The sequence below is a fragment of the Muntiacus reevesi genome, chromosome 4 (genome assembly GCF_963930625.1).
Source record: "Muntiacus reevesi chromosome 4, mMunRee1.1, whole genome shotgun sequence".
In the NCBI taxonomy this organism is placed as follows: domain Eukaryota; kingdom Metazoa; phylum Chordata; class Mammalia; order Artiodactyla; family Cervidae; genus Muntiacus; species Muntiacus reevesi.
Window position 1 is genome coordinate 46,822,787 of NC_089252.1, and position 12,532 is coordinate 46,835,318.

The 12,532-nt window shown below is 44.2% G+C and overlaps 1 protein-coding gene and 4 non-coding genes across 5 annotated transcripts; all 5 read right to left on the reverse strand.

Moving 5' to 3' along the window:
• Window positions 1-22: 22 nt before the first annotated feature.
• On the reverse strand, window positions 23-4,528 carry RPL17 (ribosomal protein L17). The gene is made up of 7 exons (XM_065932682.1): window positions 4,232-4,528; window positions 3,603-3,655; window positions 3,469-3,509; window positions 2,887-3,021; window positions 2,532-2,630; window positions 1,256-1,447; window positions 23-217 (listed from the first exon to the last, which is right to left on the reverse strand). The coding sequence occupies exons 2-7, from the start codon at window positions 3,640-3,642 to the stop codon at window positions 170-172; spliced, it is 555 nt and encodes a 184-aa protein (XP_065788754.1). The 5' UTR covers window positions 3,643-3,655; window positions 4,232-4,528; the 3' UTR covers window positions 23-169.
• LOC136168090 (small nucleolar RNA SNORD58) lies at window positions 1,143-1,206 on the reverse strand. Its single transcript, XR_010663244.1, has one exon. It is a non-coding gene; the product is annotated as a small nucleolar RNA SNORD58 (small nucleolar RNA).
• Window positions 2,719-2,787, reverse strand: LOC136168093 (small nucleolar RNA SNORD58). Its single transcript, XR_010663247.1, has one exon. It is a non-coding gene; the product is annotated as a small nucleolar RNA SNORD58 (small nucleolar RNA).
• Window positions 3,334-3,398, reverse strand: LOC136168091 (small nucleolar RNA SNORD58). Its single transcript, XR_010663245.1, has one exon. It is a non-coding gene; the product is annotated as a small nucleolar RNA SNORD58 (small nucleolar RNA).
• On the reverse strand, window positions 3,733-3,798 carry LOC136168092 (small nucleolar RNA SNORD58). The gene has a single exon (XR_010663246.1). It is a non-coding gene; the product is annotated as a small nucleolar RNA SNORD58 (small nucleolar RNA).
• Window positions 4,529-12,532: the final 8,004 nt, after the last annotated feature.

The following is a 12,532-nucleotide window of genomic DNA, read 5'->3' on the forward strand; positions in this document are numbered from 1 at the left end:
TTTTCCCATGTTCTCAATTCCATTTTATATGAAGTACCAAAAGATGCAAAGAGCCTGTTTATTAACATAAATAATCATTTGATCCATTTTGTGGTTAACACTTGAAATACATTTACTAATTAAGACAACCAACACTTTTACTTTTATTTGCATTTATTTTCTGCGGCATTTATTCCCGGGCCATAAGTTTTTGTTTCTTCAGTTTCTTCTGGGATATCTGGGGTAAAGGAAAAATAAAAGCACTATTAGAAGAATGATTCCAGGAGAAACACACATCTTAAAGAGGAAGTTGTATCTCAATGAAGGTAATCGGAAATTTCATCATAAAGGGAATGAGTCCTTTGGCACAGAGAAGTGGCATGGAGAGAAAGGCAGCCAGGAAGAAATTAGAGCATTAAGAAGAGAATGAAGACTACAGGCTGGCAGCCCAGCTGGAAAGAACCAAGTGGCAAAAAAGGATGGAGGATAATATGAGAAAATCAACAGAAGACAGATTCATTAGGATTTGAGTCATCCCCGGGCTCCAGGCTAAAGAACTAAATATAATCATTTATATTTCTTGGAGATAGGGGCTGCAGGGAGGGGGTGCCCTGTTCCAGATAAATTACATCTGAAGTGGTCATGGCCATCTAGGTGTGGACATCAGCATATAATCACACAGTTTTAACACACTGAACAATACGAAATTCCCACTCGCTGTTAAGAAACTAATGAGGATAAGAAAGCTGTGGTACATATACACAATGGAATATTACTCAGCTATTATATTCGAGACAGCAAAAGAGCCACAGATGTAAATAACAGACTTTTGGACTCTGGGAGAAGGCAAGGGTGGGATGATTTGAGAATAGCACTGAAACACATATATTATCATACATGAAATATATCGCCAGTGCAGGTTTGATGCATGAGACAGGGTGCTCAGGGCTGGTGCACTGGGATGACCTCGAGGGATGGGGTGGGGAGGGAGGGTCAGGATGGGGAACACATGTACACCCATGGCTGATTCATGTGAATGTATGGCAAAAAACCACAATAATGTAAAGTAATTGGCCTCCAATTAAAATAAAAATCTTCCAAGATTAAAAAAAAACTAATGAGACTTATGAAAGCCAAAATAAAATGATTATAAGAGGTTGGTGGTTGCTCAGAATAGCTTCCTTTCATGGTTATTCCAAAGGTGTCCTAAGTTAGTCATCACAGCAACCACAATCTAATACACCAAGTGAAACAGAGCAGAGACCAAGTAATTTACCTTTTTCTTCTGTGCAACCTCCTCTTCTGGTTTAGGAACAATCTGTTCTTTTTCAGTAAGGATCATCTCAATGTGGCAGGGAGAGCTCATGTAGGGGTTGATCCGACCGTGAGCTCTGTAAGTCCTGCGCCGCATCTTGGGGGCTTTGTTCACTTGGATGTGCTCAATGACCAGAGAATCTACATCTAAGCCCTGGGAAAAGGGAGCAAAATCATGTAACATTTAAAAAAAATTTTAAATCAGGTAACACCTTTATCTTAACACCACAAACTGTATCACTCAAGTCCTTATGACTTTAAATAGCACATTTATTTTTATTTAAAATTTCATTCTAAGTTCCCTCCCTTAAATCTAAGTAATTACCAAAATTCAGTGCTGGTAATTGCCCCTATTTTATAAGTGGTATTCATTAGGGAGCAGAGTTACAAGAATCTCAAAGGATCTATATCTAAGCTTGATTTTGACAGCAAGGCTTAGCAGCTAGAAGGGCTACAGCTAACAGACCTACACTAATTCCAGTTCTAACCCAGTTTTCCAAATGCAAAATGGTAAAGGATAACTGCTCAAATGGATAAATTTGTTTAGTTGGCATAGGATTTGTTCAATTACATACTGCTGTTTTGACCTCTGAAATTTAACATCTCTCCATTATGAATGTAGGCAACAAACCACAGGCCAATCATATGATTCCTTTCTAACTGTATTTATTTGTATTTAAATATACCCTGTGAAGGGGTTCACAAACCTCAGTATAAAAAAGGCCTCCCTGGTGGCTGAGATGGTAAAGAATCTGCCTGCAATGCAGGACACCTGGTTCAATCCCACTCCAGCATTCTCGCATGGAGAACTCCATGGACAGATGATCCTAGCAGGCTACAGTCCATGGGGCCGCAGAGCTGGACACCACTGAGCACTAACCTTTACAGCACAAGATTACAAACCCTTGGTAAAATACTCAAGGAAAAAAAAAAGCATCTCTCTTGCATGTACTGGCATTATGTCTCTGTGTGTGTGTGTGTGTAGGGGGGGTAATTCTAGAGTCTTAGGCTTGAAATTACTGCAGACCGCGCTCCTGAAACGCTGTATAAACAAAAATTTTTTCCTGTTGGAAATTGAAAGTAGAGATTTAAAAGAACCTTTTTAATGGGAACTCTTGCTACTTTCATCAAGTCAATCAAAGAAAAAGCAAGTCAACCAAGGAAATAGATCCAGACAACAACTGTAACTGAGTTAACAATCCAAGTTGCATGTATAAAGATGCTTATAGTGTGGGTACCTTAAGTTCAGCATTACTCTCTGCATTTTTGAGCATGTGTAGTAAAAATTCAGCACTCTTTTTGGGCCACCGACCCTGCGTCCAGCCCCACTGTTTGGCCTAAAAAACAAAACCAGAGAGTTTATTAGTAATTTGCCTCAATTTAAATCAATGTTACAAGATGAAATTTACTTCAACCTACATCAAGGTTGTTCAGAACATTGTTTTTTTTTTCATGGTTAATCCAAAGGTGTCCCAAAGACTGTTATCACAGCAACCATAAGGAGCCTCAGTAAAGGAGGACAATGGCCATTTTTACTCCATCTACTCCCTTCCCTAACAAATTGTCTTTTAAATGACAACTATGAATTCTTACCTGTGCACACCTACCAACTCCACCATTGTAACGACGGAATGGCACACATTGCTTCTTTAAAGTGACATCCTTCAGATACTTGGTGGCTTTTCGGATATGCATACCCTTTATGGCCTGGGCAGTCTCACGAGTGTTCTAAACATAATAACGTAAGCTGTCAGATTTAAACAAATTCCAGTATTTTCAACGTGTCAACCTTTATCAAGAGCCAAATACCTTCCATTCTTGAAACATAATACAAAATCTGTTATGAACCAGGGAGACTTGGTTTGAAGGTGGAGAAATGTGAACCCTAAACATGTTTATTCACTGTTAATATTTCTCCATTATCTTGTAAACTACAATTACGTTTCCCATAACTTGATCTGTGCACTAGGTTCTCAAGCAGTTCTCTGGTAATTTTACCCAATTCCACAAATCCTAAATCAAAGTGTTCACTAAAAGGTGGCTGCTCAGAAATGATTTATTTTCATGGTGAATCCAAAGGTGTCCTAAGAAACACATCATCGCAGCTACCTTTTTAGAACGGTTAAAAAATACTCAAGGAACAATGCTTTCAGAACATAACTACGATTCACCTACCTTAAAGTGAACACGAAGATTTGAACCTCTTGATTTGCATGCTAAAAAATACGGTGAAAAAAATTTATTTTTGGTTAATCTTGGTATCTGGGTGCCTTATACTCCAAAATAAGAAATGTTGCTTGCTCACTTACATTTTGTGGGGTTTTCTGGGTCGAGTGAATAGCGCACCATTTTTAAGGGTCAGCTGGAAGCAAGAATAACTGTCAACATATATTTATAGCAACTCACAGTTTAACATTTATGTACTATAAACTGTCCACAGCTGCTCAGAGAGTAGTTGTTTTCATGATTAATCCAAAGGTGTCCTAAGAAATGCCATCATCGCAGCCATCCTCTCAATCCAGTTTCATCTCATCTACAATAACCAGCTGCCTACAGCAACGTTGACACTACTAAGACTAGTGACACGGATGCCCTTCCCTTAACCCTCTGGAAGAAAACACAGCCTGTTTCCATCCAAATCTGGATTCAAGTATCCGTGCCGAGGAGCCCAGCGCCCTGCTCAGCATCAGATCCTTCAAGTCTGATCAGTCAGTTAACTCGACCCAAGGACATGCTCCCTCTACAGAAACCTCCTTTACTCACAGATTCACAAGAAAGCCAAGCTTTCCACACACTTTAGGGTGTTACCCGCGTTAAGCGCAGCTCAACTCACGTTGAGCCACTGAGTAAACCTCGACTCGACTTGACCTCATTCCCCTCCCCCAAAACTTTCTTTCCATTCGGCCCCAAATGCGCTGCGTTCGCGGCCCCCACTCACCGCGAGACACTGGCCCTCAGGAGTCGGCACCGACCACAGCCGGCTTCTAACCTCGTCACCCCCATTCTCGCCCATTGAGCCCCTTTGCGGCCTGTAGAGGCCCGGCAGCAGAGGGGCGCCAAGCCGGGGGCTCCGACACATCCCCGCGCACAGGACTGCTCCACCAGGGAGGAATCAGTAGCCGCTAGAGTCCTCCTCCTGAGGGTCTCGAAATCGGCGCCGAGAAAGCCAGGATGGCAGGGATTACCAGAGGATTCATCACTAGACAAAGATGCCGAAGAGACACACTCACCTCTGGCCGCTTACCGGAAAAGGAAGAGCGGTGGCTCATGGGAGAATTCATGAGAGCTCGAAATCTCGCGAGAGTCCCTGCCTAAAGAAACGAGATTTGTAGAGGTGGGGAAGGCGGAGGAGAAAGGGAATGTGGAATATGTTTGAGAATATCTGAAAACGAATTAGAGGCTTAGGGACCGTGTCAAAATTATCCTTTTTTGTATACAGAAATAAAGTCATGTATTTTAAATATCTGTCAATTAAAAACAGGTTTGTACAAAAACAGATTCACAGACTTAGAGGACGAACTTATAGTTACCAGGGGGAACGTGTAGCTGGGGAGGGATAGTTAGGGAGCTTGGGATTGACATGTACACACTGCTCTATTTAAAATGTATAACCAGGAAGGACCTACTGTATAGCACAGGGAACTCTGCTCAGTATTATGTAACAACCTAAATGGGAAAGAAATTTGGAAAAAAAAATACATATGTAGAAGTATAACTGAATCATTTTGCTGTACACCTGAAATTAATGTAACATACTTAATCAAGGATAAGTGAAGTCGCTCAGTCGTGTCCGACTCTTTGTGACGCTATGGACTGTAGCCTACCAGTCTCCTCCACCCGTGGGATTTTCTAGGCAATTACACTGGAATGGGTTGCCATTTCCTTCTCCAGGAGATCTTCCCAACCCAGGGATTGAACCCCGGTCTCCCTCATTGTAGGCAGACTCTTTACCGTCTGAGCCACCAGGGAAGTGAAATGAGGTAATCAAAGATACTCCACTATAAAAACAAAGCAAAACAAGTTTGTAGTTCTAGGACAATACTACATATTATTTAGGTATAGATGAGACACTTTTTCATCAAGATTCATTAGATTTGGTTATGTGATTATATGAAAATGATTTGTAAAGGGACAATTCGCTGTTGTTGTTGTTGTTGTTGTTTAGTCACTAAATCATATCTGACTCTTTGCGACACCATGGAATGTAGCCCACCAGGCTCCTCTGTTCATGGGATTTCCCAGGCAAGAATACTGGAGTGGGGTGCCATCCCCTTCTCCAGCAGATCTTTGCGACCCAGTGATTAAATCCTCATCCCCTGCATTAGCAGACAATTCTTTACCACTGACCACCAGGGAAGCCCAAAAGGAAAAATTAGGGAGATCCAAAGGATGGGATGTAATTATGTTAATCATAAATTCTCAATTTGAGAATATTACACAATCAGTGTGATAAAGCAGCGCATGTAAAGGATGTACTAACTGAAGGGTCTGGTTCAAGATTGAGATCTGGTTTCCCCACTGCAACTTGTAGATCTTCATATGGCAAAAGATAACTGTTCCTTGAAAATAAAAATGCCAAGGTGCATTTTCTTTCCCAGGTCATCATACTGGTTATTCACTTAGAGTCACTGGTGGTGTTAGCACTTAACTTTGGATCTTCCTTTTATAGCCTCAGTGACTTCTCTGTAAAATTTAAGTGAACTCTTTAAATTGTATTTGATATACATATTTTCCTCCAATCTGTTTAGTTGCGGTTTGAACTTCTATCTGAAATTTGACATGTTTCTCCACTATGAATATAGGCAACAAACCACACAGCAATCATATTGGTCCTTTGTAACAGTATTTTATTATTTGTATTTAAAAAATACAGGAGTTCCCTGGTGGCTCAGAAGGTGAAGAATCTGCCTGCAATGTGGGAGACCTGGGTTCAATCCCTGGGTTGGGAAGATCCCCTGGAAGAGGACATAGCAACCCACACCAGTGTTCTTGCATGGAGAATCCCCATGGACAGAGGAGCTTGGTGGGCTACAGTCCATGGGGTCACAAAGAGTCAGACACGACTGAATGACTAAGCACACACACACACAAATATCCTGTGAAGGGGTTCACAAACCATAGTATAAAAAAGGTCCATGGCACAAGTTTACAAACCCTTGGGAAAATACTCAAGGGGAAAAAGGCTTTCTTTTGCATGTACTGGGGAAAGTATATTTTAATTTTACTATATTTATTATTAAGAAATCTTAATTATTAAAGCAATTGTGTACTGCAAATAGGGATCATCCTTGGCAATCAGTTGACCTGTTCATTTAGCCATTAAATGAATATTCATCGAACACTTATATGCCTGCCGTCGTGCTGGATGCTATGCTCTAACAGATGCTAGGAGAGTCTCGGCTGCCAGGGAACCCACAGTTTTAGAATGAGGGTAGGGACAGGGAGATAGGTAACTAGGAGGTGAACAGCCAGTTAGAATACAGTGTGAAACTGCTAAAGCAGGGTGAACGTGTAGAGTAGGAAAGCCTCCCCTGAGCGGACGACATGGCAACTGCACCATGAATGACCAGAAGGAGCTGGCTGGTCATGGCAATACAGTAAGAGAGAATTATTGCCAGCAAGAAAATTCTGCTATGGGAACTGCAAGGGTTTGAATTCCTTTTGGTTGTGGGTGGGGAGAGGTAAGGGCGAGTGGCAAACCTGATCTGGAGGGAGCCTATTTATCTGTCAAGGAGTTTTGAATTTAACTTAAGGTCAACGGGCTTCCCTTGTGGCTCAGCTGGTAAAGAATCCGCCTGCAGTGTAGGAGACCTGGATTTGATCCTTGAGTTGGGAAGATCCCCTGGAGAAGGGAAAGGCTACCCACTCCAGTATTCTGGCCTGCAGAATGCCATGGACTGCATAGTCCATAGGGTCGCAGACTCAGACACAACTGAGCAACTTTCATCTTCAAGGTCAATGAAGAAAAGTGTTTAAACCCTTGGGGATGGGCATGGGTGAGGTGACTTGATCAGATTCACTTTTGAAAAGATCACTCTATAGGAAGAAATTTGGGATGCCTCAGGGGTAAGGCCACAGGCTGGCAAAAGATGGGAGTGGCTCGAACTGATGAGGTTCAGTTTAATTTTTTTGGCAAAGAATGGAGAGTGGTAGATGAATTCAAGAAATTTTGGTAAAAGTCACATGATTTTGTGGTTGTAAACTGTAAAAGTTGGTGCCTGCCTGACTATCTGACTATGCTGCCAGCCCATAGCTGAGCCTGTAACCCAGTCTTCCACTTTTCTCGATCCAGGCATACCTCTGAGACATTGTGGGTTCAGTTTCAGAGCACTGTGATAAAGCAAGTCGCATGGATTTTTTTGGTTTCCCAGTGCGTTTAAAAGTTGCATCTTTCCTGGTGGTACAATGGACAAGAATCTGCCTGCCAGTGCAGGGGACACAGGTTCGGTCCCTGGTCTGGGAAGATTCCACAGGCCACAGAGCAACTGAGCCCAAGCGCCACAACTACTGAAGCCTGCACACTCTGTGGCCTGTGAGCCACAATTAATGAGGTCCTGTATTCCAACGACTGAAGCCCACAAGCCTAGAGTTTGTACTCCACAAGAGAAGCCACTGCAATAAGCCTGTGTACTGCAACTAGAGAAAGGCTGTGTGCAGCAGTGAAGACCTAGCATGGCCAAAAATAAATAAAGCAGTGTGTACATGTCAAAAAAAAAAAGAAGAAATAAAAAATGTTACATCATTGAGAATTCCCTGGCAACACAGTGGATAGGACTCCTAGCTTCCACTGCTGGGGGCCTGGGTTCCATCCCTGGTCAGAGAACTATTATCACACAAGCTGAGTGGCTTAGCCAAAAGAGAAAAACAAAAAGTTACTTCTGCATGATGTTGTAGTCTGTTAAATGCAATAAATAACATTGCAAAGATTCCGTAGATAGAGGTCAGCAAAGAGTCGGACAAGGTTTAGAGACTAACACTTTCACTTTAAAGAAAGCTATGAAAAACCTAGACAGTATACTAAAAAGCAGAGACATGACTTTGTCAACAAAGGTCCATTTTGGTTTTTCTAGTAGCCATGTGCCAGTGTGAGAGTGAACCATAAAGAAGGCTGAATGGTGAAAAATGGATGCTTTTGAACTGTGGTGCTGAAGAAGACTCTTGAGAGTCCCTTGGACTGCAAGGAGATCCAACCAGTCAATTCTAAAGGACATCAATCCTAAATATTCATTGGAAAAACTGATGCTGAAGCTGAAGCTCCAATACTTTGGCCACCTGATGCAAAGAGCTGACTCATTGGAAAAGACCCTAATGCTGGGAAAGATTGAGGGCAGGAGGAGAAGGGGACGACAGAAGATAAGATGGTTGGATGGCATTGTCAACTCAATGAGCATGAGTTTGAGCAAGCTCTGGGAGATGGTGAAGGACAGGGAAGCCAGGCGTGCTGCAGTCCATGGGGTTGCAAAGAGTTGGACATGACTAAGCAACTGAATAACACCACCACCTCAACTCACTATGGCTAGGCTGTGCTTCTCCACCCTGCCTTCGGACCATCCATCTCTCCTTTTTTCGGAGGGGGGCTGTGCCAGGTCTTATTTGTGGCATGAGGATCTTTCATTGCAGCTTTTGGGGGTCTGGTTCCCTGACCGGGGATCAAACCCAGGCCTCCTGCATTGGGAGCGTGGAGTCTTAGCCACTGCACTGCCAGGGAAGTTCCGAGGACTGTCCATCTCTTGACTGGCTGACAAGCTTCCTTCCAGCTGTCAGTGTCCTCTGGGGCCCGGTTCACTGTCTCCTTTTCTCAGCCCACTGCTGCTGCGTTCATCAGGGTGAACCTAGTGAAAGCAATGTCGAGCACGACTCTTCCTGCTCTGACACTAGATGGATTGGTAAGGCCAGCAACCTCAGATTAGATTCTGGAAAATTCTGAAAAATACCAGAAAAGCTGTAGCAGATGAGGTAATATGAGTTTGGTAAGGGTTGAAGAAGATGGCAATGAAACTGAGTGGAGGCCTGGGGGATGCCCAGGCCTGGAGGCCTTTCTGTCCCCCATTTTTTATGGGCAAGACTCCAGCCTCCGTGACCTTCCCGGAGTTCCAAAGGGTGGATCCCAACTGTTGCTATTCAAGAAGCAGCAGCTAGGAGACCACCTGAGGCAAGATTAAAGAGATCAGAGAAGTTCATCAAGATTAAGAGAGCGACTACCTGAGATTAAGGGACTGCAAGCCCAGCTCACACCATAATCTTGTCAGAGACCCCATCTTTGAGCCAGTGCTATAAAACGCTTCATCAATCCTCTGGAATTGAGACACCTAGTTTTTCTAGGGAGGAGCCCGGTGTGTTCCTGTTTGCCTGGCAAAGAAATAAAGTTATCCTTTTCTGTTGTTGTTCTGCTCTTTTGCGACCTCGTCGACTGAAGCCTGCCAGGCTCTACTGTCTATGGGATTTCCCAGGCAAGAGCACTGGAGTGGGCTGCCATTTCCTTCTCTAGGGGATCTTCCTGACCCAGGGATTGAACCCTCATCTCCCGCATTGGCAGGCAGATTTTTTACCATACCACGGAGCCACTCTGATTTTATCTGGCTCTGGTGTACAGAGAGGCCATACTTGGGTAACAGGAATGGAACAGCAAACGCTCTGGACTCGTCAAACACGACTGAAGCACGGCTCCCCTTGGGACCTTCTTCCAGTGAATTTTCTTTGATGGTGACCACTGAGGCTTCAATTGCTGTGTAGATCTCCAGGGAGCAGCAGGCAACAGCAAACCCTCAGCCTCTCCAAGTCAGAGCCGTTCTCCTCGCTGACCTGACAAACACAGATGTCAAGTGGGCCCTGCGGGAGTTTGACAGTTTGTCCAAACAACTGTTTTCAGTTGAGGCTATCAATCTCTTAGGAGAAGATAGATTCATCTGCCTGGCTGTTCCATCGGCTGGCCAATATAAATTAGTCCGACCATCTTCTCAGAAAAGAATGCCTTTGGGGATTTTCAGTCGAGTGACTATTCAATATTCTGTCTTGTAGAATTACCGTCCAGCTCCCCTGCCCCATAGAATAATATTCAGACAGTTGGTTTCAGGGCTCTGGGAGAGCCAGGGGAAGAAAGTCTTAATCCCTTAGCAGGATTTGCTTGGCTCTCCCCAGCGTGAACCTTCCATACAATGCTATTTGAGTTTCTCTTAGAAACTGGCCTCCTCTGCCAGGAAAGGGGAATTCTTTACATGACAATAAGGAAAATGTAATCCCTTACACCAAGGGTGGAGTCCTTTTTCTTTTGCCTCTTAGGAGGGGGTGCTTCTGCCAGCTCCTCCCTGCCTCCAATCAGTCTTTCCCCAACCTCCCAAAGCTAGAACTAGGGGGGAGGGGGGTCATTTGAGGGATAGAGGGACAGTGTGTGTGTGCGTGTGTGTGCGTGCACACGCGCACACTCTGTTGTGTCTAACTCTTTGCAACCCCATGGACTGTAGCCTGCCAGGCTCCTTTGTCCATAGGATTTTCCAGGCAAGAATACTGGAGCAGGTTACCATTTCGTTCTCCAGAGGATCGTCCCCACCCGGGAGCTGAACCCGCGTCTCTTGCATCTCCTGCATTGGTAGGCAAGCTCTTTACCAGCTGAACCACCTGGGAAGCTCTAGAGGGGCCACTGACATCCAGGAACTGGGGTAGAATTCCACCGCTCCCCAGCCAGGTGCCCCAGTGCAAGTTACTTGGTTTTGCTGAGCTTTTCTCCTTCATTTGTGGGTGGGAGGGAAAAAAAAGATAACAAACCATCATACTGGGTTGCTAGGAAAAAGAGAAAGTTAAAAGACATAGTGAAAAGCGTAAAGTTAGATATTCATTCCTGCTTTTTCTATCTGTTACAGGAAGGGAAATCCCTTCCAGGGCCTGAGAGTAGGCTCTTGCCTGACACTCAGAAATGAATTGTCTGAGGGGACACTTGCTGACAAAGCTTTGTTGGGAAAGAGGGCCCAGGGAGAGAGCAGCGGGATAAGGGCTTCCAGGAGAACTGCTCTGCCACATGGCTCGAAGTCTTAGGTTTCATGGCGATGGGATTAATTTCTGGATTGTTTCTGGCCAATCATTCTGACTCAGGGTCCTTCCTCCTGGTGCATGCATCACTCAGTCACTATGGATTTCATCGAGAAGGATTCTGGGAGGTTGGTAGGCTGTATGGACTGGAGTCTCCTCTCTCCTTTTTATCTTTCCCAGCTTCTTGCAGTTGGTGGTACTAATAGCTTGTTAGTTTTGCATTCCTTTAGTTCTTATTAGTTCCTCCTGTTGTAAGATAGGGACCAAATCCAGGTCTTAGCTTAGCTGGTAAAGAATCTGCCTCCAGTGCAGCAAACCCCGGCTCGATTCCTGGATCAGGAAGATCCTCTGGAGAAGGGATAAGCTACCCACTCCATTATATTTAGGCTTCCCTGGTGGCTCAGCTGGTAAAGAATCTACTTAACTCATGCAAGTGGTTCTATCTTGCCTGGCCAGGGTGAGTGGTTTCAGTCAGTGGTTCCCCTTAGAACTTATTCTTGGAATCACCTGATCTGCTTCTTTTCCCTCCAAGCAAGGATTTCCTCTATGACACCCTGCACTGGATACTCTCTGGGTGTCTCCCCCAGATTCGTCCTCTGATGTCTGTGCCCCATGAAGCTGAGCCCTCCAATCCCTCCAATTACAAACCAAGCCTCCCTGCCAGCTGACTTCTGGTTGAGTGTGGCCCATCGTGAGCTTAGGTAGGAGCTGGAAGTTCAGGCAAACAGGCTGGGCTATTTTTTCCTAGCCTCCTTCCTGCCTTGGCACCAGGTTCTGGGGTGGCTACATCCTTTTATGACTCCCAGCCTCAGTCATGTGGTCCGTCCTCCAAGCTCAGATATCTCTGGACTCCATTTTGATACCTTCTTGTCCAATTTGTTGTAGGTATGGAAACGTCTCAGTGGTTGCTAGTCTCTGGGTTTCTAAATGTCTCTTGTTAGTTCCCTTAAATTTGCCCCCATCACTTGAGTTCCTTAATGCCTCGTCTGATGACTTCTTTGTTGGAATTATTTCCTGGTGGCATCCAAACAGGAAATTATCCAACCTCTATTTGAATACTTCCAGGAACCAGAGCTCAATATTTATCTTTTCACTCCTGTTTTTTGTTTTGTTTTGTTTTGCTTTTTGGATGTGTAGCATCTTAGTTCCCCGATCAGGCATCGAACCTGGCCCGGCAGTAAAAGTGCTGAGTTCTAACCACTGGACCACCAGGGAA

Bases quoted from the DNA above. Each gene is read 5' to 3' on its own strand.
- RPL17 (XM_065932682.1), bottom strand. From the start codon at position 3,642: ATGGTGCGCTATTCACTCGACCCAGAAAACCCCACAAAAT. The intron at 3,510-3,602 runs GTAAGTGAGCAA...CGTATTTTTTAG, and splicing joins CCCAGAAAACCCCACAAAAT to CATGCAAATCAAGAGGTTCA. The intron at 218-1,255 runs GTAAATTACTTG...CCTTTACCCCAG, and splicing joins AGGTTGCACAGAAGAAAAAG to ATATCCCAGAAGAAACTGAA.